The sequence below is a fragment of the Neopelma chrysocephalum genome, unplaced genomic scaffold (genome assembly GCF_003984885.1).
Source record: "Neopelma chrysocephalum unplaced genomic scaffold, ASM398488v2 Primary Assembly neopelma1_44, whole genome shotgun sequence".
Classification (NCBI taxonomy): Eukaryota; Metazoa; Chordata; class Aves; order Passeriformes; family Pipridae; genus Neopelma; species Neopelma chrysocephalum.
The window spans coordinates 13,689,681-13,717,472 of record NW_020897703.1 but is presented as its reverse complement, the minus strand read 5'-3'; the positions used below and the strand labels follow the sequence as shown (position 1 = coordinate 13,717,472).

The 27,792-nt window shown below is 37.8% G+C and overlaps 1 protein-coding gene across 5 annotated transcripts in view; it reads left to right on the top strand.

Moving 5' to 3' along the window:
- The window catches only part of RAPGEF4 (Rap guanine nucleotide exchange factor 4), a 156,690-nt gene that overhangs the window by 55,827 nt on the left and 73,071 nt on the right, over positions 1-27,792 (top strand). For all 5 annotated transcript variants that reach the window (XR_003533511.1, XM_027678542.1, XM_027678541.1 and 2 more), the window contains 2 exons: positions 20,138-20,210; positions 21,300-21,364. Coding sequence is in view for 4 of the 5 variants with exons in the window: in XM_027678542.1 (XP_027534343.1) it covers positions 20,138-20,210; positions 21,300-21,364 (138 nt within the window). In the remaining variant the exon portion in view is untranslated. The remainder of the gene's footprint in view (positions 1-20,137; positions 20,211-21,299; positions 21,365-27,792) is intronic.

The following is a 27,792-nucleotide window of genomic DNA, read 5'->3' as shown; positions in this document are numbered from 1 at the left end:
GGGTAGACTTACTGTACAATTACCTAGATGCATCAGAAGAACATTTAACAATGTATCAGTCTACTGAAAAAATATCATGGAATAGGGTATCAGGACAAGGAAAGAAACCCAGCTTGAATCTGTTGAATTTTACTTTTGAGTTGAAAGTCTTGATAGCACTTTGTAAAGAGAAGAGACTGTTCCATTTTATGTGTATGAGTTTGATATTGCTACCTTTGCATCTGTAAGTAATGTAATCCAATGTAACAGCTCATGAGAATTAAGATAATACCAAAAGGGCTCCAGAAACAGTCTCTTTGAGTATATCTCTTGTTGTGTCAGTGTGGGGCTCCTGTGAAGGTCTTTGACTAATATTCTTCTCTCAGTAGCTGACTGTTGACTTTTTAATAGAAACAGAACAGCAGAAAATGTTTTAAAATGAAAGAAAAAAGCCTAAAGGGCTACTGTTGTTTCTCAAGTACTCTCTTTCGAACTAGAAATCTTGGTAGAAATGAGGTATGTGGGCAACCTCTTGTACCCAGATTCTCCCAGCCATGTAGACAGGCCAAGGACTATGGGTGGCGTCTGCAGTCAGAGATTTTTTTTTTTACATGCTCCATGATCTGGAAGACAGACAATTAGAAATGATTGATTAATCTGGATATTCATCTTTGTACACTTGGAAACAATGAGACATTCCATGCAGATTCAGGGCAAATGGCAGTCAACTGTCATTTGAGCTTTTCTTTCAGTGGAAAAAAGGACATTATTTGAAATTAGAAGAAAGATTATACAGATAGATCTTGAATCACCCTCATGTTACATTTTTCTTTTCTGGCTGATGTTAATTAAATTGGTTCAGTGAAATACTCTGAAATGCAGTATGGAGTAGAGTATATTCAGTATGTACATAAGTGTGCATCTTCATTTCCATTGAAAGGCTGCTAAAATTTTATTTCTAAGATGTAAAAAAAACTTAATGTAACACTGGAAAGCAAAACCAAGTGCTCTGTTGCTTTTTTAGAGTTTTGTAGTATTCTTTGGTTACTTCTGTAGATGTCTAACTGGTCTTCTGCAGAAAAATGTGGGTATTTTCTCATGTTACAAAGAGGCAAATGTTGTCTCAACATTTGCCTTGTCCTTTTCTGACTGTTCTTTCTTGGCTGTGCAGCAATTTGTAAAAGCCCCAAATCTGTTCACTGACCCCTGTTCACTGTAGGGCCCCCCTTCCCAATCTTTGCAGACCTGGCCAGTAAGATGACCTGCTGGGCACAGGAGTAGGAGCTGGTGGCTGGCAGGGCATAGGTCATTGTTGCATTGAATACTTTATGTTGTGGAACCACAGCCAGCAGCCGTGGGCTGCATGGGAACATGTGAAAGGCTTGGATATAATCTGGATTTCCACTGGTTCTTCAAAAGGCAATTCCAAGAAAAGAGGTTTATAAACAAAGTAACATCCTGTGTTGCCACTCAATATAATCAGTGTCTGCTACAAAGTTTTCAAGCTGGGAATATAGGTAATTAGATGCTGAGGCAGATAAACTGCAGGAGCGAGGAAAGGGGGTTACAAGACGGTGGTTATGAATAGCTACATCCATTGAACTCCTTGAAAAGTACATTAGAGTTGTACCTAATGGAAGCTTCTTAGCATGTGAGATGTTTGTTGAAGTAGGAATTACTATGTTGGGGGGAAAGAACATTTCAACAAATGTTTGGTTACAACTTTGTTGTATATTTTTAAGGTTAGAAAAAGGTGCAGCTGCTATGACTTCGCTAGCTAACATAAAAGTCTCAATGGGTTCATTCCACTACTCTCTTAGGACTTCCTGATTTAGCCAGCACCTTTGGCTTTACTAATATTGGTTATTGCTATCACTTCTTAAGAGAACACAGAAGGGCCAGGACTGGGTTTTCCAGTGATCTTCAAGATAGATTTTGAAATGTCACAGAAGTGTTTTGAATCTGATCTGATCTTACTGTTGTGTAGCAATGCCCCAAACACTGTGGACTGGCTGTCATCATCTTTGTAGGGCTGCTCCTCCTGGAAATTTCTAGGGTTGGTCGTATGGTCTGGTAGTGAGACACATGCAGTAGTACCTCTTTAACATTAGCAATTGATACTCAATATCAGCTATATCTATCATGTACCTATGTAATTTAAATTGTAATGTTGTGCAACAAGAACAATAGCCCAGTGAAAATGTATTTAGAAAAAAATGCACATGGTAGATTAAATTATTGGTCTAATGAAAGTGTTGAAACTCCAGGTCTGTTGTTCTGAATTTGGACAGAATGGAGGCCTGCAAGGAATATATAGTCCCTGTGATGCTGCTGGACAAGAAATCTTTTAATTATAATGCAGTTGTAATTAAAATTCCAACTGGTCTTTCACTTGGTGCAGAACACTTCTGAAATATAGTTCTCATAGCAGAGTTTCTCCAGCTTTCCCCCATCTTACTCACAATGGGAAAAGGTTTTCCAGGTATCCAGGAGAGCCTTGTCAATCCCTAGTTATGGTCCCATCCAAGCTCCTATTTTTGTGCCAGCTTGCTTACTTACCCTTAGCCATATTCATCTCCCAGGGAGAGACAGTGCTGGCTTGCCAGACTGGAGTTGCCCTGAACAGCCCAGCATAATGGTTGAAGTCAGAGCTGCTGTTTCAGACACTGCCTCTGACATTAAAGGAAACAGAACTGACCCAGCACTTACTACTTTGGAAAAGCCATCCTCTTTGAAAAAAGCATTTTAATTCTGAATAAAACATTGGGTTGGCTTTTAGCTCATGAATAGCACTTTATTCCACTTGAATAAATATCAACACCGACAAGTAACCACATCATGCCATGACCTTATGTAAGTGCATGGCAACATTCCAAGTTAATTTTGGCTGTTATTTCCACAAATGCATAGGAGAGGTTTTTGTAGTTACTTGATTCTTAGTTAGGCAGTGCTTCTGCAGGTGGGCTGTAAAACAACCTGACAATTATCTATGCTCCAAGGACTAGTTCTGGCTTCAGATACTGACAAGATCTCAGATACTTCCTTCCCAGACTCCTCCTGAAGTCTTTTCATCTTTAAGGAGCATGTGACAGATAAGTGTTGACAAATGACTGAGAAACTGGAATTTTATGGAAAGTTTTTGAAAGCAACATTGCTTTATTAATGGGGAAAGTTCAAGCAATTAAAAATCATTGGAAGAGAAATGTCTTCTCATCCTACTTTTATTCTTCAGAGTCCATGAGGAAGGGCTGTCTACCAGTGTGCAACCAGGGAAACAAGTTTTCTTCTTGCCTTACTGGGTGCATTATTCGGGCAGTCTGCCTTCTGCTTGGACAACTGAGTGAAATACCCTGGACAACGGAATGAAGCTTCCAATGCTGCTGTAAGATCACTCCTGGCACAGTCCCAGCTGACAGTTTCTTGTCCTTGTCATGTGCTGTCATTGCAAAGGTGAACTTCACCATTGTGTTTCCCCTTTTTAATACTGTGTTGGAATAGAGGGTCATCTTCATTTAATAACCCTCTTATTGGACTTGGAGGCTTGGTAAAGATGCGACTTCATAACCTCACATGGAAGCCCCAAGTTGTCATATGCTTCTAGTGAGATTTTTAAGAGGCAGAGCACTTGAATAATTGTGTTTCTAAATGCTTAAATATCTTTAAATTCTGTCCCTGGGGTCATTGAACGTCAGTGCTGTGTAGTTTCTGAAATGCCTAAGTCATTGCTGTAAATGCAGAGTAGTTATTTAAGTTATTCTGGTGTTTTGGGAAATTTTGTACCTTCAGCTTGTTTGCCAGTTAAATAGGGAAGGTTATTTTGTTTCAGATGCTCTGTGTAGGCTATCACTCAAAATATTAATGTTAGGACGGGTAGACTTCTGCCAGATTTCTCTTGACATTTTTTATTTTGTGCGGAGAAAAGCAGATTGAGGTTCATATTTAGGGTTTGATGGAAGGCCCTCTCTCTTTCTCAGTGCTCTGTTTCTGTACAGCAATCAAATCCCACATACTTTACTATATTTTGCCAGGAAATCTGCTAACCTTTCATATAATATGTAATAGGTTTTATAGCCGGTGCTGCAGAGCTGTTTTTCATGCAGGAGGATTTTCAGCTATTTTTTTCTGCTGCCTTGCTAAGATTTGCAGTGGTACTTTCTACAGTGCCAGATGTTGTACATAAACCAGGAAATTATATACTATTCTCTTGCTTATTGAGCAGAGAGAAGAATCTACTTTTAAAACCTAGTTGGGAGAGGTTGCTAGAAATGCCAAGTTTAAAGAGATAGATCAATTATGGGAGATGAGAAGGCAAGACAAAACTTGCTTGAATGTGATGAGGAATGCAAAATCTCAAACAGTTGATGTACTGACATTAAAGGGATTGTACTGAATATATAATCATTGTGAATATATGCAGAGGATTTTGTATTGTAAGATAATCAAATGAGTATTTCTTTGTACACACAATTACTGACACTGATGGGAATCTCAGGAGAGCTCTAATGATCTATATTTAAAGAGATATCAGAATTACATACTGTAGTATTTGTCCCTGAAGGAATGCAATGTCAGAATAATATATTGTTTAGCAAATATATGAGATCCTTTATCTACATATCTTGAAGCATTTTACAAATACTAAGCACATAATTGAGTAGCATTCTGCCGGGCTGTGTTCACAGGCATGGTGATGCACTGGTTACAGAGCTCATGGATAACCCTGGTGCCCATCTGGCCATGCCTGGCCTGCAGGTTCTTTCTCTTTGGCCTACAGCTTTTTCCTGTCGGGTGAGGAGCAGTTGGTTTGCCACCATGCTGCCAAGTGTCCTCTGCTTCCCATGAGGCTTTTTCAGTGTCTGCAGACTGAATTCTGCCGCCTGTCCACACAGGAAGAGGGTATGGCCTGGGCTGTGTGGCAAGGGGCCACCACAATCCTGGCCTCTGGATGCCGCAGCTGCAGAGGTTTAACCATGCTGCTGCAAGGCATGTGAAGAGAACCATAAAGGAACACATCAAACACACTATTAATTCTCATTAGTAAGCAATACATAACATGTGACACTGAGAATTATAGATCTAAGGGGATACATCTTTTGTCTTTCAGAAACTTTTAAAACATACTAATAAATTCAGAGGTGATTTGGATCAGGCTCTTTGTAGCATTTTCTACTAGACAGAACCACTTTAGGAGTTGTTATATGCATGCATGGTGCTGTTCTTTGTACTGTTTAGGGCTATGGTGAGGGATCTAAATAAAATAGCTCTGTGAAAGTTAGAGGAAAGGCGATCAACTTCTCTAGTGGGACTGCTGCTCCAACAAAGAGTGTCAGTTGAGTACGAAGTCTTTTGTTACTTTTAGCTTTCATCTTCCAGTACCTTGAAATGGCTTTTCTGGCCACCATCATCATCTGCTACTAGTGTACACTCTGGAAACCTCGTAATTAAGTCTCTGTGGCTGTAGCTAACCTGATATATGAGCATTATTTGAGTTTTACAGCTCTTAGAAAAAAGTCACACTGGTCTGAAACTGGAGTAACACACTGGTGCATCAGACCCTTAGTTTCTGTTTTGAGGCAGAGCAAATCAACAGGTCTGTGCTGACAGCATTGGTCTTGCTTGGCATCTTGGTTACATCTGCTCTTTTTTGCTCACTTCTTTATTAAAAAGGCACCTTTGGACACTTGCAGCAATTTTCCTTTTTAAGATACCAGGTTTTATCCATGCTGTTGTTGACAAATAATTCCCTTTCAAGTGTTCAGGCACTAGCATCTTTTCCTCAAGACTGAATTTTTGCACTTGTTTCTGTTTGCAGGAAGAATTAGCTCTATCTGATGCTAGCACTGCTCACACTCGCTGGGCAGTGCAGTCATCCAGTAGGTCTGCAAGTCTGTTTTTGCTCCTTTTCCTAATCATGTCAGATCTGTAATACCTGTCAAGTTTCCTAAACTTACGTGATACCAGTGATGTGAGAACATTTTGCTGTGAGAAAACACCACCAGGTGTTTTCCAAGACAAGAATATGTGATTCCTATTCATAGAGTTTTTGTTTACTGCTTTTGAAACCTACTATGATTTTCTAAAGTTTAGAGCTGAAACCAATTCCTGAAATTATGTGATTCTTCTGTAGCATGAAGGTTGTGGTGGGGGTCTTTTAAGTGCTGCACATATCTATGTTCCCTATGGGTAAGGCAATAAAACAGAGCCTGGGAATAGAAGGTGGCCAGGACATGGCTGGAATGTAGGCTGTCTGCATGTAACCCTTCCCAAGGATGAAATTTCCCACTGCAGAAATGAACAGGAAATCTAAAGGCTACAGTGTAGTCAGACATCACATTTCCCAGTTCAAACCGGTTTTGTTTCAAGTATCAGTTGTGGTGAGTGAGTGGCATACTTGGGAATATGGCAGTGATCTCCTGAGACCTAATCTTCAATACTAGCTAGTGGACAATATGCCTTCCTATCGGAAGATATGTGATCATTAGTGCTATTCAGTTTTGCTGAAGCCAGAGAAACTGTTAATTGATGTCGGCTGCGGATCCATTCCAACACAGGTGTATATAATGAACTTTAACTCTATAGGAGATATGCAAATGATAATCACGTACAAAAGACAGAGATAACAATGTCTATCTTATCTAAGAGCTATGAAGATTTTTACAGAAGTCTGAAGTTTATAAAACTTAAGAGACAGTATAATGCTAAATTATGTTCCATGATGTTCCCTGAACAAGTAGCTATCAGTATGCAGGGAAATACTTGTAAAATGAAAAGTAGCCAGTTTATGTTAGGCATACATGTGCAGCCTCCTCATTCTGTAACACTGAATCCCTCTCAGTACTAACAAAAGAAAATAGATCAGATAAACAGCAGTTACCAGGTGAAAAAAATAATAATTATATTAAGTGGACAACATATTCTTGCTTTGTTTTCAGTGTGTTAAAATATGGTTTGCAAAACTTGTTTTGAAGGTACCAGAAGAATTATGTGAAGTGGATTTAAATGTGAAGCCAGCTTTTTCTCTCTTTTAATGAAACCTTTCTTAAAGACTGTTTTATAATCACACTTGTGGCTTGGTGGATAATGCCTTGCTCTCATATGCAAGTCATTTGATTCCTCTGGTGCCTTATAACACTCAAGAACCATGGACTCTTGCCGTGTGACTCATGCTGTAGCTTATTTTACTGTATATTCTATATAAAGGCTTTCTTTGAAGGTGAGTGGATATACAGTATCAAAGTGACAATAACAAGCTTTGTCTGTCTTGCTTCACAACAGAGAAAGAGCCCTACAAAAATAGACTGAAGTGTAGGATGTTGCAAATGAGGTAGCCCTTCAATTAAGATGTCTTCTAGCTCTAGTATTACCAGTGACCTCATCTTATTTTCTAGAGGGACTGAAAGTCTCATCCCAGTATAGCAATACACTTGCTTCAAGAATTAATCGTTTTTCTTGCTGTCGGAAAAGGGTGAAGTATAGCAGATTACTTCTAAATGAAACTTGCCATTCTTCTGTCAGGAGTGCATAAGAATGCTCAGGTATATTTTCCACCGCTGCAACAGCAGGCAATAGCAATGCATTCCAAGCCAGAGCTGTTTGTTTCAGGTGTTTAGCACATTCAATACTGGTGTCCACACAAACCTGAAGAATTGCAACTTTAGGACATCTGTGCATGGTCTTAATGAAAACACCTAAAAGAATTAATATAATTAATTCATATAATTCATTCTTTTAATAATAATAAATATATAAATATCATTATAAATATAAATTACAATTATATAATATTTATATATTTATATTTATATTTATAAATAATATAAATATAATTACAGCCAGCAAAAATGATCGAAAAGTTTTTCTGTGAGTGGAAGGACTGAAAAAGCTTATTTCCTTTCCATTTTTACTCTTTCCTACCACCAATACCACCATAACTTCCGTGATGTATCTATTTGATGGTAGATAATGTATGTGGCATTTGGAGTTCTACCTCTGAGGATTAGCCAGCTGGAATATGTGTACAGTCTGCTCAGCTGGCTGTTACCCTGTGAAGTGGATGACTGAGAGTGCTTCCCTCTGTTCCCCTGGTATATTCCACTGTATTTGGGATCTCTTTTTTAGCTTGTAGGACCCCATTTGTACCCTATCTAAAATTTGGTCAAATTTTTTCCACTGAAATCAAAAGAGTTTCTGTGGAGAAGGGAGGAAGGGGAGGAATTTCCTGCCAGGCAAAGTGTTTGCATTTTGTTAGGAAAGTAGACCAGCAGAACAGAATCTTTGTACCCATGCCTGAGTACAGAAGGTCTGGCACATTGTGGCCACAACTATAACACAAACAGCAATTGAAGTTTGTTGGGGTATGCTTTTAATGAGAAGGTTGGAAAAATCATCCGGGACATTTCAGTGTAAAAGAAATGGATAGAAAGATGAGTGGACAAGATGCTCTCTCCTCAGCTGCCACTGCACAGCCAAAGATAGGATTATTTACTGCATCCTCCAAGCAAGGCTTTTTGAAAAGAATTTTGTATTGCCCTTGTTGAATTTTCAAAATCTGCAATAAAAGTCTTAAACAATCCATCTGTGTTCATATGATAATCTACAGAAATTACTTAAAATCACAGTACAGTAATATCATGCAATTGTTATTTCTTCCTCCTCTGCTGAAAACCAGCTTAGTTTGCTCTCCATGTAAGAACAGTGTATGTATCTAGCACTGTTTGGTTTGTGTAAGTATTATTTCTTGTAATACTTAATTTCCATTGGGTTCAGAACAAGAACAGCCAAGGCTCATGAGAAGCAGGTGGTGAGGCCTCCCCATGCACAGCCTGATGTATTTAATACCTTTCTTTCATCTTTTAAATCAACAAATGAAACGTGATTCCTTAAGGAATGAGCAGGGAATACAAAGATGTCTAAGAAGTGGACAAGTGAAAGCAGAGGACTAGAAAGATGTTTTACTTTCCAAGTTGATGACCTACTACTGTATGCCCTGACTTTATGAAACCCATCTATCTAATGGGGTAGGTTAAGCTTTCAATATGCCAGTGAAATTACTTTTAGCCATCTGCGAGGGGATACCCAGAAGAAATGGCTGTTTGCTCCAGTGGAATGGAAATACAAAAAATCAGAAAATAATTTCAGTTCCTAGTGAATTGGCTATCAAATAGATAACTTTTAAAACCAAATATAAGTTTTAGAATATACTTTTAAAAGCCAGGTCTTTCAGAATGCCAACCTAAGATATTTCACTGAAAACATCTTTTAGCCAGTTTGACAGAAGTTGTCTCTCTCCCTCAAGGTCAGTACTTGGATGTTTGTGCTGATAGGTTTTGGATGCTCATGCTTGGCAAATTTTTTTCCGGGGGAGTCGTAGTGCTTTCTCATTGCCCCTCAGATGTGGAATATCCTTGCCAAATTGCCTCAGAACTGCTGTGTTGTTACATTCATAGTACGTGGCTAAGTTTAATGGTCTGTTAGTGAGTCTTCAGCAACCCCCTGTCTCTTACAGTTGATTGTTTACAGTCTTTCATCGTCATCATCACCATCACCATCATTTGTGTAGTCCTCCTATGTTAGCTTAATGGTAATAGCTGAGTCTCTTTTAATCTGGTTATATCTAGTTAAGAACTCTATTTGGGACAGTGTTGGCTCAGTTTCTTTATTAGTTGCTTCCCTTTTTGGTGATATAGGTTCAGTGCACGAAGAGTATAACAAATGTAATTCTTTCAGATGGGAAAGTGTTTCCTAAGGCATTTTTGTTTCAGCCTTTAGAGGTTTGTCCTACAGTGGATGCCAAAGCTGTGAACTTCTTGTTCTCAGTTACCTCATGCTTCAGTATAATTGTACTTGCTTTATGTGAAAAAAAAAAAAATCCCTGTGAAACATCTTCTTCTTGTGTTTAGTTAATCAGAGCCATTCTGCACCTTTTGTGCTGTGCTACTTGCCTGCTCACATCCTGCCTCTAAGTGCACTCTGGGCATTTCTGTTGGGGAGGAGGAAGAGACAGGATCTGAGCTTTTATTTTGTGGAGAACTTAGCAAAGCTGGACCCCAGTTAAGCTGATTTCAGGGTTCTGTTGGACAAAGGAGGAGGCTGATATGATGTTACACTTCTCTCCTTCCACTCTCTTTCTTTTTTCTGGAAATATTATTATACAGTTTAGTTTCATAGTTTACCCTTCATTATCTTGCGAGTTGTCTCCATTATTTTCATGTTCCTCTTGTTTCATTTTTCTCTTTTGGTCATGTATAGGTTCAACCTTAACATCTCTTTAGTATTTTTTCCACTTAAAAAAGTCTACAGTGCATCTTCATTACTGTGCTCTGCTGCATATCTTAAATGCTGCTTTAATCTTGGTGATAGATAACATGACAGATCATGGGTAGAATGAAGGCTGATAATGAGGAATGAAAATCAAGTTGACTGTTTTTTATGATTATATATTATACTGTGAAAGAAACTACCATTCAGGAAATGAAAGAAATAGAAAACAAAAGCTTTTTAATACAGAATTCCTGCCCGCAGTGAAGTGTCAGCTAGTCAAACTAGGCTATATAGCTGATGCTCAGCTCAAGTGGAAAAGATCAACAATTTGAGTAACTTTTAAATGGTAACCAAAAGGATTTGGATTTTTTTTTTGCCCAGCTGAATTAATCTGTGAGAATGTTTGTAATTTCTTTAAACAAGACACTCCTCAGAACCATAGAGTACTTCGGTCTCTGCTTTGCGTGTACTATTTTAATCCTTCAAAACTCACATTTTCTATCCTATTTTCTTCTAATTTTGCTTATAATTGACATCCCAGAGCCACATCATGAAAAAGGTTGCAAACATTTACAATGCCTCACTATGGAAAATAGAGATTAAGCTTGTGATTGGATAGCTGGCAAAGACTTGATGTTGTATTATGTGATGTTCATCTTAACCTCCAGAATCTTTAAGCCTAAACTGATTTAAGGAGTTGAACTTCTGCCTATTGTGAAATTGTGTACCTATTTCTAAGACATCAACGTGTAGAACTGCTTCTTCAGTGGCAACAAGAGAGAGGAGGGAGTTCATTTATTAGGCATATTCATTAGCCAGTTCACATTCTCTTTTTTTTTCCTTTTTTTCCTTATAGTGTGCCTTCTTCCCTGAAGTAGTCTGTTCACTCCTTGAGGTATCTCTTCTGTTCAGTGGATTGAAGGAGTCTATTTAGGCTATATATTGCACTCCCTCCTGCCCTTCACCTATTGCTCCTTAAAACATTTTCACTTCCTTCCTTCTAATTTCTTGTTATTTTTCCTTTTTTTCTAACATTTAACTTCCAGTGGGACTTTCTTTCTTTCTTTCCCATCCTTGCATGGCTCCATTCCTCACTGTCCCCTTTTATCATGAGGTTTGAAAATGTTTCTAAGGCTGAGCTGAAATGAATAATGTTACTTTTTTACCTAAAGAAAGGGTCACGCGAGAAACAGTCACAGCAAGACTCTGGGTTAGAGCTGCAGAACAGTACTTGGTGTGCAGGCTTTTTCAGTCTTGGTGAGGGATTGGCAGCTAAATAAAATGTCTTTGATTTGAGGAAGTCACTTGCACTGACTTCAGTCAGTAGGAAAAACCTTGAAAACTGCCCCATCCGTGCAAATGCAACCCCAAATAAGGCTGTTGCATTGTTGCAGTTTGTTAGTGCTATTTACCTAATCCTTATGCTATAGCACAGCTGAATTGCTGTTGCTAATGTTGTTTGCATTTCAGTTTGATAACGATCAGTCATTCCTATCCAGTACGTTTTGATATGTTCAGTTAAGATGCTGTTGCGCAAGAAGAGACTGTTTGACAGAGTGTGTTTAAAGGTCTTTATAGGGACCTTCAAACCTGAAAGCCATGAGATGTAGGACTGCACATGTGGATGTAAAGTCAGGTAACAAAACACTGTGTTACAAAATAGGTGAAATGATATTGTGAACTCCAGTGGGGAAGTACCACAGGCAGCATTTATTATACTGCACTGTGCATGAAAGGGACTCCAGATTTGAGCAGCTTGGACCCATGAGAGATTTGTGCTGACAAAGCAATTCTGGTGGTAGAGTACCATTGCACTGACTGCTAGCTGAATTGGAGGCCCAAGTATTTTGGGGTCCTGTTAAGTGATATCAGTCTGATTGTGAGTGATTTTCCACCAGAATACACTGTTTTCTGTCTACTGGAAAGAGTAGATTGTGTTCAGTCGTACTTCCTGAAATATAATTATTTAGTTTGTCTTTACGTTTCCCCTTCTTATTTTGTATTGTACTTGTTTTGATTTCTCAGCAGTGTTCCCGAGTGAGCTGCAAAAACTGCTTTTAAAGCGGCTCACACTGTAATCAAAATAATATTTAAAAAGCATTGAAGAAAGACTAATGTTATAAGGGAAATTGCATGTTTACTTATTTACACTTATTAAATAGCCTCATTATTGTTAGGCACAATTGAATAGAAACAATCACTTTGAGGAATTATCCATGAAAAGGAAGCCTTTGATAATAAATGAATATTGGAAGTTGATGTGTGCTTGTTTCTCTGAGAAGCAAAAACGGTGTTAGATTGACCCCAATGAACTAGTTAAGAGGTTTATATTGATTGTAGAGGAATTAATATTTAACCCAGACTTTCCTTCCAAATAAAAACAAATTTCTAGACTAAACATACTTCTGCGCTTAAAGGTTGTAAATATGAAAAGCAGAGTTACAGATCAGCTCACCATTTTACTTTATTTGTTTCAAATCTTCTAATAAAAATATATATAATGGGAGGGAAGAAAAGAAGCTGTTAATTAATTAATAAAGCCACTGCTCGACACAGTGTCATCATGCAGAGACCTTGTGGTGACCTTACAGAATTACTGCAGAGAAGTGTGACTTCAGCCACTGTCAGAGCACAGCCTGCGCTGGGGGGTTTCCAGTTTTTCTCTATCTCAGCAGCACACACCTGATTGCACACACATTTCCTCAGATGAAGTCTGTTTCATAACACTTATGCAAAAATATGTTGGTCATATGTATCAGGCCTTCTGTATTTTCAAGGTGGCAATCTCAGGGTGGGACAGTAACTTGGCTTGGAGGTTCTTGCTGACTTCTGACTAAGTACACACGATCCTTGCTTTTTGCTTGCTCTGCAGGCTAAGGTATGTGACCAGAAACAAGGCACTTGTGTTGCCACAGTTACAGAATTTACCATTCTGTCAAAGCACGTTACAAACATAAATACCTTTCTTGTGTGACCTTTCATCTCAGCTGAAGCTCTACTCCAGAAAACTGCTAAAGATCAGTCAGGGACACACACCATATGGAAGAAATAGTGTAGGAGGCAGCCCGTAGCTGCCCAGGTGAGGAGCTGAACAAAGCCACTCTCATCCTGTATTTGCGAGTCTCATATGACCTGTCTTTAATCTTCTTTGTACACTGTCTTCTTGCATAGCACACCCAAACTGAGCTCACCTGAAGGAGCATATCTTTGCTTTCCCCTCATTAAAATAGTGTATCTGAAAAAAAGAGGTGTGACTGTCTGAGGGTAAAAGGAAGTATTTTGTACCCAAAACTTTAGGAAATTTTTCTTCCTCTTGTCCTCATGTTCTTCCCCATGAAATGATTCCAGACTTGGCTTCATCTAAGTCCTATCAGTGTAAGTTTAAAGGTTGACTGTAATGGTAAGAAAAATTATGTTAAAATGGCATATTTTTCGTAGTAGTTCTGCTCTTTGTTTTTGAGGCATATCTGCTGGCTTTGCTAATAAAGTCACAGGTTTACAATTGTTAGTGTCACAGAACAGTTTGAAGAGGTGTGAGGTTCTGTTCTGCCACAGAAAATTCTAGCTAATTTTCTGCCTCACTCCTACAAGTGGTAATGAAAGAAGAGAAAAGCTTTATTTTACGATCTTATTTTGATCTTAGTTTGAGTTTGAAGCACTGTCGCTGACAGTCATCGTCATCTGATTTTAAAGCGAACACATTCAATACAAATCACTGTGAAAAAGTAAATATGGAAACGTATCATTCTCTTTTTCAGCCTTTTGGAAACTTGGACTTCATGTTAAAGGCAGTTAAAGGATTATTTTTTTCCCTGTAAATATATTATCTATTGTATGTTTACACAAATGTAGTAAAAGAAAACACATAAATCAAATGGACTGTTTGTTCTTTTTATATTTTCTTTGTCCTCTTTTAAGTGTATGCAATCTTTCCTCCCCCTCCCAACCAAGTCCTATCTCCACCCAAGTGCATTTCCGTAGTGGATTTCTCTAGGAGACAGAATCGGAGAGCTGCATGATGGCATTTCTAAAGTTAAATTAGATGGAGCAGAATAGGCTGTGTAATTTGCTTAATCACTGCTCATGCTGTAATTTCCTTGGATTTGATTTTTTGCTGTGCAGTCTTATCTTTAAGTTTCTATCTGGTAGCCAAGTCTGCTATTTGGCATGATTTCAGAGAGCCTGGGTGCATTTTTCTTCTTGACAAAATATCAAGGGGATTCTGTGATAAAGCAAATTCTGCACACAGAGCTTTTCAAGCACGATAAATTGATTTAAATGGGAATGTGACAGAAAAATATATGCCTCTAAAACAAAGAGATGGAATAAAATCTAAAGCATAGTTGATTAAAGCCATGCAGAAACATTCAGAAGATGGTAAATCAGTAAATAAATGGAAAAGATGCAGATTCATCTGCTGTTACATAAACTGTACCTATTCTGAGATTGGGATTCAGCAATTTCAGTTCAGGCATTTCCTGTATTTATTTTATCTGAATATGACTAAATGGTACTTCACTTCTGCTATTTCAGGCCTTGTCTATCTCATTTTAATGACTTGATAGTCTGACGTATACAAAACAGTCTGTCTGTGTTCAGTAAGTTGCGGTAAGATCTTCACGTGGTTTATTTTCTATTTTCCACAGTGCATAAAGATATGTTTTTGCTATTGTAGCATTACATTTTCCTAATTTGTCTTTATTCTTTCCTTTAGAAATACCTAAATTCTGTTCTTGTACCTATACTGTCAGTAACAGTGAATTTATATTCTGTTAATGACAAAGGCAAATATTTAGCAATAAGCAGGTGTTCTAGAGTGAAGCACCAGCTTCAGGCAGTGATTCCCCATGTAGTGTTAAACAGCCATGGGTCAGATCCTTTTTGTGATAGCCAGTTAAGTGGCGTTGACCTGAAATGTATGGAAATTTCTGATTGAGCTTGCTTATAAGAAATACACTTATTAATTTGTAAATGTACTAAGAAGACATAGAAGACTAAGAATCTGAAATCAGAATTAGGCCAAAGTCTTCTGTGGGTCTCAGAACATAGAATTAGGCAACAGCAAGTGTGCTATTTGTTTTCCACTTTGTAACAAGATTTGGATAATAAAGAACTATCAGTATGATAATCAGTTTGGGATTATTTTGCGAAAATCTGTAAGAACATGAGGCACTTTATATTGGAAAACACAAATGGATAGCAGACAGATGACCTGAGATTTTACCTGTCAGTTAGTTCAGTAAAGAGCAATCTTTGGAGTATCAGATGTAAAGGCAAAGGTCTGGATTTTGAGACAGCAATCTCTGCTTGATGTGATGGGTGAAAAGAGGGCCCAAAGATCTTCAAAGGGTCTTTCTTTTGGGGGCTCTTTCTCACAGGGGCTTTTCTCCTTATTGTTCTGGAGAAAAGAGCAGAAACAGTGCACCATGAGAGTGGTGTGCCCTTGTGAGTAATGCTCACAAGGGAGATGGTTCATTGCCAAAATGGTGCAGGCAACTTAGACGAAGAACAGAGTGGTACTGAGAGCATCAGTGATCAATTATTTATTGTCAGAAGAAAATAGAGAAGCTGGCTCACATTGTTAAGCTACAGCATATATTCCCCGAGAGAAACCATTGCAGGAGTATGGACAACTAGTACAAGAGTATTGCAGAACTCAGGTAATAGTCATAGTAAGAGCATCTGATAAAGTAGTTACTCTAGGTTTTAAAAAATATGTGTTGGAAGATCACCTTGATGTTTGGCCTAGGACTTCTACAACTGAAATGATTTATTTTGTGTTACTCCCAAGTTTGCAAGTAATGCAGGCCCTGCCTTCTCACCTTCTCTGCTGCTGGTTAGTGGTAGGCAGGAGATAGCAGAAATGCATCTGGTGAAAAGTGACACTGTGGATTGAGAGTGGGGAAGAAAGAGAAGGAGAAAGAGAGAGAGATATATTCGACCAAGCACCTGTTGTGGTGTACAGAACTTTCTCCAGTGTTACAAGACAGTAATCCCTAGTATCTGGCCACATGTAGGTTCACCTTTGCATGGGGAAGCATCAGAAGCCTGACTCTCTAGGGCTACAAACCATCACTACCTGAGTCCTTATTACACAGCCCCTACGATAGCTTTTGCCAACTGGAGAACTGCTGCACTTGGGGGGAGTATTTGGTGTGGAACCTGCGTTCAAATCTTTGTACAAAGGTTTTCCCTTCATCATTCCTGAGTCTTTCCCATTAGAGTGCTGGGGTTGTGCTATGCAATGCACATGGACAAGGTTCGTTTATTTTCTTTACATGTCCCTGGCTTATTTTGGAGTGTTTGTATTGTAAAAATCTCTTTTTTGCTGCTTATTTCCCTTTAAACAGTTATTAGTTCTTCACTACTTGCAGCAGAAGAGAAGGGACTAACTGCAACGATGTATTTTATGTACCTTATGTGTACCAAAAGCATTTTTTAGGAATTTGGGGATAGCTTGCATCAGAACGATAAGAATTGCCTTTCTAAGCATTAGCATATAAAAATATAGCCAATTACGTTCACAGAGTAGAAGAAAACCTATTGTAGTGGTGAAAACCTCTGAGACTAACTGCAGCTAATTGCAAATAAAGTCTTAATAAGAGCATGCAAAGAAACACACTGAAAAACTTGACAATGAGTGGCCTTAAAAACCGTTGGTATGAAAATTCCCCCACAGCACCTTCCCAGTAAGGCAAGCGTGTGATTCTGTTTCCTCCTTTTCTCCTATCCCCAACTGTTCCTTGTCAGTGCTCTTCTTTGCCTTAGGCTATAGCAGTAGTTGAAAAGGTCAAAATGTGTTCATTTTCACCACTGCATGGATATGAGGCAGTCAGCAACTGGAAAAAAATACTGTCTTTATTACTCGTGCTGTCAGATTAGATGCAGGAAATGTCTGTTCTTTAAGCTGTTGCATGATAGAGTTTATAAATCGGTAGAAATCTGAAGACAGAGTGAATAGGTCACTGAGTGTAGTTTTAAAAACTGCTGTCATGTTGGATTTACAAAACTTGAAGACTTCTGGTAATAAACAAGCTTATGATGATTTGATAACCGTTGCTGTCTTTCATAAGGAAAGCCTTTCCAGGCTTCATACCACCTGTGGAATACATTGTCAAAAGCATTTTGTAAATATTTAGTCTGTTAATCTTGAATGATTTAAAATCATTCTATGATGCTACCTATGAGTACAATTTAATTTACTGCATTTTATTTTCATTTCCAGACATTAGAGTAACCAGATAGGTCTCATTATCTCAGATTTCAGAGATCTTATGCCTGGAACTTCATTACTCCATCTGAATCTTTAGGCAGTTGCTTAGGTCTTTCTTTGTGTGCTTAGGTTTCCCAGCAAATGGTGTTTCCCTAACTCCTTGGCAAATAAGTTCCCTTTGACATTTAATTTGACTGATGAGGTGACACAATTTTAGGCATAAATTATACCTTCTATGTCAGCCCACACCCTGCTGAGATATCTTCATGAGAGACCGTGTGTAGGCAGTCCTATCAGTCTTCCCCTCAGATACCCAGGTATAGAAGGAAGTTTCACTTTATGCAGAGGTGCCCTGGAGGAGTCTGAACAACTGAGCTTTCTGAGGGCATGTTTTGAATTAATTCCTCTCCTTCACTGGCAACACTGTCCACAGGGCTTGCTGTATCAGACTCATGAGTAGACTTGTCCCATGGCAGAGTGGGACCTTCATGCAGAAGATGACAGAGTTGACATCCTTGGCAGTCTGTGTTTTTGTTTGGCATCCTGAGCGTGAGGTGGGGCTAACTGAGATTGGATGCCCCCACTGAAGTTGTATATACGATTCCGGCTTATTCTACCAGTAGTTTTTTTCTGAAGCTGAGTACTCAAATCTTTTGGAAATTTTATGGTGTATTCTATGTTTTGTCTCATGAGATGAATAATCAGGAAAAAATTTTAGAGAATTAATTGGAAGGAAACTGCCATGCAGTTTATGATGGCTGTGGACGTGGTAGAGGAAATAAAAGAGAAAATTACTGTCTTCCTACAATTCAAGTTCCTTATAAAGGTAGATTAAATGTGGACTAATAATGTATTTCTGGGAAAATGCTATTTTGGGAAAAACAGAACAAAAAAGTATCAGCTGAATGGTGAGGAAGAAGAAAAGGAAAACACCCTATACAATTTGGTTTTTATCTTATCCCAAATGAAACATTCCAATTTTCCATCTAAAAATAACATTTCAAGACCAAATTCAGTAGCAGGTGGAACAAAATATTTATCTGTTGTTTTAATGAAGTGTTATTTCAACCCCTTGGGACACACTTCTGTTTTTTTAATTTGGGCAAGGAAAATGAGTTTTTCCCTTGGTTTATGTGCATGAATTACTAGTTGAACTGAGAAAATAGCTATTTCTCATGTTCTTCCTCTCACTAAGTTCCAGGCAAGGACTAGATGCAGAGTATGGGAAGGTGAATGGTTTGGGAAAGAAAATGGGAGAGTTTTATCCCCAAGTGAAGTAGCATTTGTTTTGTGTGACTGACCAGCGATATAACATAGATTTGCTTCTACGAGTATTCAGCTGGATTATGGGTGAGATTTAAATAATATGTTACTAAGCTTTAGGATGTAATAGCTTGTCTAAAAATAGGATTGGATTATTAAGATTAATGTAATCTTGGTAGCTTTGGTTATTATTTAGAATGCAAGACATTCAGTCTTTAGTGCTAGAACTGATGATATTTTCATCTCCATTTCCAAGAAAAAGAAATGTTAAAAGAATAATTTAAGCATTGTTAAAATTCAGCAGGCAACATTTTAAAAGTTAATACATCCAAACAGCTCCACAGAGCAAAGGATAAAACTTTTGAATTAAAATCGCACCATAAAGGACATTTTCTGTCTCAGTTGTTATGTGTGCTTAGTTGAAACCTATGTGAATTTCAGCTGATTGATTGTTCAGGTTCAGCTCTTTGCGCACCGTCAGGACTGCATGACGCATTTTATTTACACTGAACATCAGCATCCCTGTTGCCCAAGCTTGTTTTCTGGCGGTTCCAAAAGGGAATTATAATTGTTTACCCTTAAGCATGGCAGTAATATAGTCTGATTGGAAACAAAGATGTGTCATTTATTCATTGAATTATTTGTATTTGATAAAAGGACAATTTTTTTCCTTTGGTGTTATTTTTGTAGCTTCTGTGAATTTCTTAAGCCGTAGACAGAGCTTTGAATCCTATTGATCATGTCACCAGCATGCACTGAAGAAAAATACCAGTTGCTGACATCATTTACAATTATGAAGCTTACAGTGGTACAAGGGGCATTATTTTTATAGCTACAAAGTTTCATCTGCTAATACAGTTTTTGTATGAGGATATACATAATATGAGGTATTTGATATTTGTGTTTCATAGCCTTGTCGTTTCTGAAAACCAAACGTAGTGTCTTGGAAATAAACATTTAGAGCTTTTATACTAAATCCTGTATATTGCAAATCTGACACCAAAACTGTCGTGGTACAGGATTCTTATGAATCCTTAGTTAACACTCTTTCTCCATCCTTGAAATAAAGTAGCTTTCTAGCTTGAGTTCAGATAAGTAGTGCAATTCCAAATAGGCTTTAAAACAGCCTTTATGGGAAATCACACAACTAAGTAAAATATCAATTTATTAGAACCCTTAAAGTCATGCTTTGGAGAAGATGAAAGGGGGAGCTGTTTTAGCACAATTTTTGATGGAACAAAGGCAGTGTGCTCCAGTCAAGAAAGCAGAGCTTGTAGTGTTAAGAGTAAATACATGTTTGATTGCCTCACATGTGTGCCTGAGAAGCTAAAGGCAGCAGACACAAAAATGTAAATAGCACATATTCCCATGAATGATTTTATACGTCTGTACCTGACTGAATGTGCCATCACTGTCTTTCAGAAATATCGACAGTATATGTCTGGACTTCTCACTCCTCCTTATGGTGTTATGGAAACTGGCTCCAACAATGACAGTAAGTATGAGAACTTAGAAATCAGATGGTAGAAAAAAAGAGAAAGGGGAAGAAAGGGGAAGATGGAAGTCCTCTGGTTATGGGGTTGGAATTGAAACGTTAAATTCATTTTGGTATTACAACTGTATTTGTACTGCACGTAGCAGGAAACACTTTGGAACTTACCTGCATGTCTTCCCAACTGTATACAAGTGTACACGGAGCTGTACAAAAATCTGCACTCTAAGCCAGGCCTGTTGACTAAAGCTTACTGTATGATGTCATGTAACATTTAACTAGTTATAGATGTTACATTAATTCCATGGAGTTAATGTAACACCATGGAGTTACATGAGTCCTGCTAGTAAAGTAAAAATAACAAAATGTCTAATTTTTTTAGTTAGGATGGGCTACACAACTTGCTAGAGAATCTAGGTTAGTGCCTGAGCAGACAGCTTGCAGTAAACATGCTGCTCTCTGACCTTCATTATATAGCTGAATAAGTTTGGGTATGTCTCTACCTCATAAGAACCTGTCAAGTGGGATAGTGCTGTAGACATGAATCCAAGGGCAGCCTTTGGAACTCATCATTTACGTAAATCAAGGTACTTTTATTTATTGGCCAGGGGATTATTTAGATGCCAACCAGAACAGTATCTGATGGCTAACAATTGCATCTGCAAGTTTTGTGCCATATGCTGTGTGCTCAATATGTTCTATTTGCAGGACAATAGCATAGCATAGCATAGCAATGCTAGTTAGTGCAAACTCAGTATCACGTTGACTTCCAGATACTAAGACATAGATTATGTTAAATGAGAAAGAATAAATAATTCCTATATACATGCTTCAGATATTAAGTTGTGAGAAAAGTACTATGCTTAGCAAGCAGTTTATAGTATTTACACAAATTAGCTTTTTTGTGTTCACAAGAGGAAACTTTTTTCTGAATAAATCTGTTTTTGTCTTTAAAAATCATAGATTAATGTGTATGTTATCAAAGTATTGAACCATCAAACTCCCTATTCTATCAATAAATATCTTCATTGTTACTTAAAGAATGTACAATATTTATTTATTTATTTATTTATTTTCTGTATTCTTTTTTAGGAATGCCAGATAAAGACAGTATGTCAAGCAGTGCTCTTTGCCAAGTTGCTAAAAATTGTAATAAGGTAAATCGCACATAGTTTTGCCCTTTTTTTTTTTTTTGCTGGAGGGGGGGGAATTCAGTTATGAAAAATTCAAAAGTGCAGCATTAAATTGAAAAGAACCAAGTGCTAATGCAAAGCATGTGTTTGATGCATTTGAGCACAGTATGCAAATTATAAGGATGCTTTAGACATTGTGTCATATAACTGAAGAAAGTAACTGGTTTGGGATTATTAGCAGGTGTACTGCTGCCAAAGTTTGTGTTACAGTCTGGTTTTCCTATCTTTGTTGGAGAGGTGCTGAGGGTAAGGAAGAGAAGCTGCACTGTGACAAGACCAGTGGATAACCAGTGGATCATAAAATTCATTATTAAATCCTATTTTAAGGCTTAACTGAGTCTGAACTGATGTATAGGTATTGTTCTGGCCCTTTGCTCAGGGAGAATTTTCTCCTGTGTTCAGAGAGCAGCTTTACATTCCAGTTCCCCTTTGTAAAACAGTTCTTTGCCTTCAGCCTCACCAGATGAGGACCCATGTGAAAGAACTCATGAATATTTCTATGCCTGGTTTAATAGTGGAATATAGTATTTATATAGATAGAGAGTAATAGTGGGAAGAAGTAATGTCAGGCATCGCTATAAAGATTGATAAATTTTAGAATTTTTTATGGCAGGAGTAGAAAAGTTACAGTAATAAACAGATGCTTGGATGCCTTCTTTCTGGACACAAGAGTTTAATTGAATTCATTTATGTGATGTCTTTAAAAGGTTGAAGGTATTTTTATTGCACAAGAAAGATCTCTTGACAGCAGATAAAAACAAGGAATATTTTAGCATGTTTCCTTGACGCAAAAATAACTGCTTCCACCTCTCCCTGTCTGTCTGTCCTGCTTCCTCAAGGGTACTGACCTTTCTTAATTGTCACATTCAGCCTTTATTAAATGTATACATGTAACAGTATGCAGTTCCTTTTCCTACAGTTGTATTCACTAATCATATACCACTTCCTGACACAGCCTTATCCTGTAGGAACATAAACATTTTTCCATGCACTGAGTAATAATTCTTAGATACTTAGCACCTTTCATTTTGTAAGCATTTTACAAACCGGTTAACGGATTACGCCTAAGTGCTTCTTTAAGTTGTTGGCATTTCAGTGGAACACTTGGAGTTAAGTCAGGTCAGGGGTCTTGCTTGGCTTCTCAATGAAAGCACCAGGTGCAGAATCCAGAGTAAAAGATGTTGTTTTCTGAAGCAGATAAAAATAACTGATAGAGGTAAGGAGGTAAAAACATCCGTCTCCCCTAGAAGGTGATAACCTCCCAGTAATGGGAAGTGATACTCAGCTGAGGGTAGTAAACACTCTCAGGTACAAAGTATTTTAGAAATTGAGCAAAATTTAGTGATTAATACCTTTGCCAATAGCTGGGCTTTTCTAGCACAACAGGACTGTTCCTGCACAAAATAATCACTTGAGTAGGAGACAGAACTTGTCTGGGGCTGGGTCTGAGGCAGGCTACTCGGTGACTTTTACAGGAATAAGGTCCTTTGCAAACCATATTATCTTTATTTCCAAGACATGTGTAAAAAACAGGCATCCTTCTACCTCCCACACCGTACACATTTCTGTGGAGGGAAGCTGAGTGAGTAAATATGTGACAGATGCTTGTCACCTTATTTCATCCTGAAGGAGCTCAGGCTGTCCCATGACAAATGTGGCAGAAGAACCTACACAGCATAGAAATGGTTCATGAATTCTAGTTCTGTGTGTTTTCCATATGACCACAGTTCCCTTTAATTATGTTAAGTGAAAGGTAAATGCAGCAGAGGTAAATACCTGAGTATTTTATTTACTGCATGCAAGCTTCACTCCTGCAGTTTTAAACTGTACAGCTGTTACAATGCTTACAAAAAATGTTGTTCTTCATCACCTATAGTCAGTTTTGAACAATCAGAGAGTTAGTGGAATTGCAGGGCCAAATTCCCAGAGTTGTTGACAGCTATTCGAAACAAAAAATCAGGGTACCAGAAAACAGCACTGTGTTTGTAGATTTTATATATTTTGCTTATTTTTAGGGGGATATATGACTTCCAAAATGATGTATCAGGATAGGAAAATGTTTCCAGGACATCTTTAGACTACTTTATATCTTTAGATTGCCAGAATGATACCTATAGGGCAGGCAGCAAATGATCTTGGAGAGGCCTGCAGACTACTCTGTAATGTCCAGAAAAAGGCTTGAGTGAGGAACTCTCTGAGATTCAGAGAAAGTCTTAGAAAGAGATAACATCCTCAGTAGTTCTGATCATTATGCATTTCAAGGTATGTGTGTGTTGTTTTAATTTTTCAGGGAATTTTATAGCTGTAAATAATTTGCTTCAAATGAAATTTAATATATTCCAGTCTGGAAATATGAAATGCATGCTTTTCTCTTTTAGCCTGTGGTGAGTCTTTTAGAAGCACTGTAATAGATGATTTTCCATAATTGCTAATCATCTGAATTTCATCTTCATAGCTTAATTTTTTTCTCCTGTCACATCTATTAGTTTTTGATGAGTAACGTAAGATTTTTCTTTTAATGCATGCCTTGAAATTTTCTCACCATATGGGGATGTTTGGTTTTCCTAGTTCATTAAAATCTACAAAAAAATTTTCTATTTGGAGAAGGCAGCAAAGAGATTTTTTTACCAAATATGAATTCATTTGCGTTTAGGGTTACATTATTGCACATCATTTAATGCAATATAGCAGTTAAATTGAGCATAAAATACTGAGAGAGGGTATACTATTGTCTTCAGTTATATTTTGGAGAATGGGAACAAAGTCAATTTAATGCTGACTTATGTAAGGGAAAATAACACAGCTTCAGTCTTTTTAACTAGGACAGGCCAATATCTGTGTACTGGTCTATGTAGCTCTTTGTTTTTGAAAATTCCCATGGGGTAGAGTTGGATATGTGAGATGAATGTAACCCTAAAGCCAAAATGACAAAATCAATAATAATTTCAAATACATTTTTGGAAAAGACACAGAAGAGTACTTAGAAAGGATGGGAGGTCAGGTTCCAGTGTGCAGGCAGAATAGGTAGTAGTTCTGGTTCCATGTGTTACCAGTAGAGCTGGCAGCAGGGTTGCGTGACTACAGGATCCTGTTCTTACAATTTGGCCACTTTTCCACTGTTTGCGCTGAGTTCACCATGCTGAGTATGCCCCTGGCTGATCGTTAAATTGAAATGGATCAAACCTCTCTGACATTGAGTTGGAGGAAAACACATAGCACATATTAGATAGCTTTTCCCAGTTATACACCAGCTGTCCTGTCCTTTGGACTAGAAGCTTGACATTTGGGACTTATTCTGGAAGTAAAGAATACCAATTGTGACCCCTTAAAAAATAACCGTATTGTTAAGCATTGAAAAATCTCAGTTGAAACTGACCCACCAGAGGCTCGGTACAGTTTCACTGTGAACTTGTGCACACAGGCTGTGGGCGTTGCACGTGCAGAATCCCAGCACTGTTTGGTCCTGGGCTGCTTGGGCATTCCTGTGTCAATGCTTAACGGTGTGAGGTTTCTCTCAAGGACTTCTTTTAGTTGCTGGAGCAACATTTTGACTATTACAAAGACAGACACTGACTGAAAACCAGACTTATTTCCCCTGTGCTTTTACACCCTCTACTGGTGTCCAAGCAGGAACTGAGTTAAGGAATAGCCTATCTGCTCTGGAGAATGTGAGATGTAGGATAGTTTAAAGAAGAGGGCATTGCAGGACTGAGTTGCAGAGACACAGGAATGAATGTGGGTGGACCTGCTGAGAGCACGAATCTCCACTCTCCAATGGACACTGGTGCTGAATACTACTTTCTGGTATCAGCAAATGTCTTAAACTGCTTTGCAAACTGTCAATGCCTAAGAGAGCATAGGAATTATCCACAGAAGGAACAGAAATCTATGATTTATAAGTTATTTATTTAAGTAGTAGATAGTAAAAAAATTCTAACCCTGCTAATGATCGAAGCTGAAGTTTCATATTTTTTTCTGTTATGGAATCTCCATATTGCATTTTGCTTAAAGAACTCCCACATCCTCAAGAAGCTACACAAAAAAATTCTGCTTGAAAGGAAGGCTGAAAAATTAAGTGCTCAAAAGCAGAGTATTTCAAGATTGGAGGCTGACTGAGCAGTGTTAATGAAGACCTCCTAAATGTGTTTGTTATGCTACAGACTTTGATTATCTGCTCACATAAATTTTTCCTGTGACACACTTAATTAAAACATCATCTCACCTCAAAAACCATGCTAGCTTTCTTTTTGTACAACTTGATCTTTGTACAAGTTTAAAACCTACATAAATCTGTGCTTTATTCATTGAAAGCATACATCCTAAAAGGGGGAAGGTGCTTCTTCCTCTCCTTTGTGCTGATGAAACCATACTGAACTCAGAAGATATAAGCAGATTAAGTTGTGCAAATTCATACAATAATTCTTGCTATTGGGTGAATATTATGTATTTTTTTCTGAAATCTCTCACGCTTTATTTCCATTTGGTTCCCTATATTGTCTTCAGGTTTTTATTGTCATAAAGAGTTACAGGAGCTCCCCCTTGTGCACTATGTAATATTCAAAAAACGCATGGATTGAGTGAACGTCCCCTTTATGTTTTTCATGTAATGTCTCCAAATCCTGTAGACTGGAAGCTTATCAAAAGTGATTTATTTTAAGGTATTTTGTATACCAAAGCTCCTATAGGATGTGCTGCAATATTCATCTGAAAGTCACCTTTTCATCCATCTTCTTCCCTAATTAATTTGGTGTGGTAAAATATAGATTCCTTTTCTGAGTTTTCAGTAAGGCTTAGGAGCCATGTTGACATTTTTGCATTTAAATAATTTGGGTGATTGTGAAAACATAATTTGCTTTTCTATCAACTCTAAATGCATTTAATGCAATTATATAGAAAAGATTTTTCACTGGACAGAGAAAGACATAATCAAGATTTAATCCTCAAAATATTGCAATTTCAACATTGCCAGGCAAATGAATATTCACTTATTTCAATTTTCAAGCACTTAAGTATAGCTCTGGGCATTTGAAAATACACTGTTTGTAAAGATGACATTGCAATTCAATAATAGATGCAGCCTTGAAGAGCCCACACAAGACACCAGTAATAATCATGTTCATTCACCATATTAGCTACTCTAGCAATACACACAGTCATTTTCCTTCTGATTTCTCTATATTTCAGTTTACTTTTCTTGGACAAGTGAAAAGAAAGCTTATCTTTTAACATATTTGGTGTATTGTCAAATGTGGAATTTGATAGAGCATTAGCAGAATTCTAAAGGGAATGTTTCACATTCTCATGAAATTGTGAGCCAAAAAAAAGAATACAGAGAGAGAGAGAACAGGAAAGCAGACAGTGTTCTATCAAAGTGCAGTGACAAGGTGTTGGTTTAGAAGTTGTAGTGTCTCCAACATACACATGACAACTGTGTGAAAGGATAACTGCTGTGTGGATGGTTTATATAACTGCCCAGTGATATGTGTGCATTAATTCCTATTCTCTTTTGGACTCCATGCCAGAGTCGGTTTTCCTATACATTGTTCACATATGGTTAAAAAATAATTTCATTTAATTTTCTGCTTTTGAAGTGATTGCATCAAAGCACTATGTGCAAATATTTCTAAATAATGTCTTTGTGCAGTCCTAACTGTACGAATTACTTTAGGGGGCTGCTCTGATATTTTGGCACCAATGTCACATATGTGAAAGTAGTTTTCTTAAAGTCTGTTCAAGTTTGTCATTTTGCTTTAAGTGAAAGTGCTCAGAGTTCAATCATTATCACAGCCTGTAACAATTTGGCTAATGCAGAGGCTGTGCATACAGTCCTTGGCGATGAGTCACATGGTGACAGCATATGGCAGGGGAGATAACAAAGACAGGAGTGTGAGAGGAGTAGGAGTCTGTGAAAAATACATTTTTCATACATTAGTAAGGAACTTCATCATGAAAAACATGAATGTCTTTCTATGTCATCAGAGCTCTTTAATGTAAACAAAATTGTTAGTAGGTCTGCTGGCTTACATAGGTAGACTCTGTGTCAGCTAAATTGTTTCAGAACCTCCAGGGAAGGGTTTGGGTACATCACTATCTCCAGTTCCAGCCGTATGGAGATAATACACAGCTGTAGGCTTCCCTTCCAAATGCCAGTGTGAATAGCAATATTTCAAAGGAAAGCTTGCAACACCCCATCTTCTGTTATACAATTCAACTACCTGGTAATCTATGAAATATCTATGATCCATGATTTCATTGGGTACCCTGACTTCTGGAAACCCTAATGGGAGTTTCTACTGGAAACAGTTTCTTCTGCTGTATCTAATCATGTAATTGAGCAGACCAATACAGAAGTAGCCAGAGTAGCCCCAATATGAAACCTGCTGGCCTTTTTC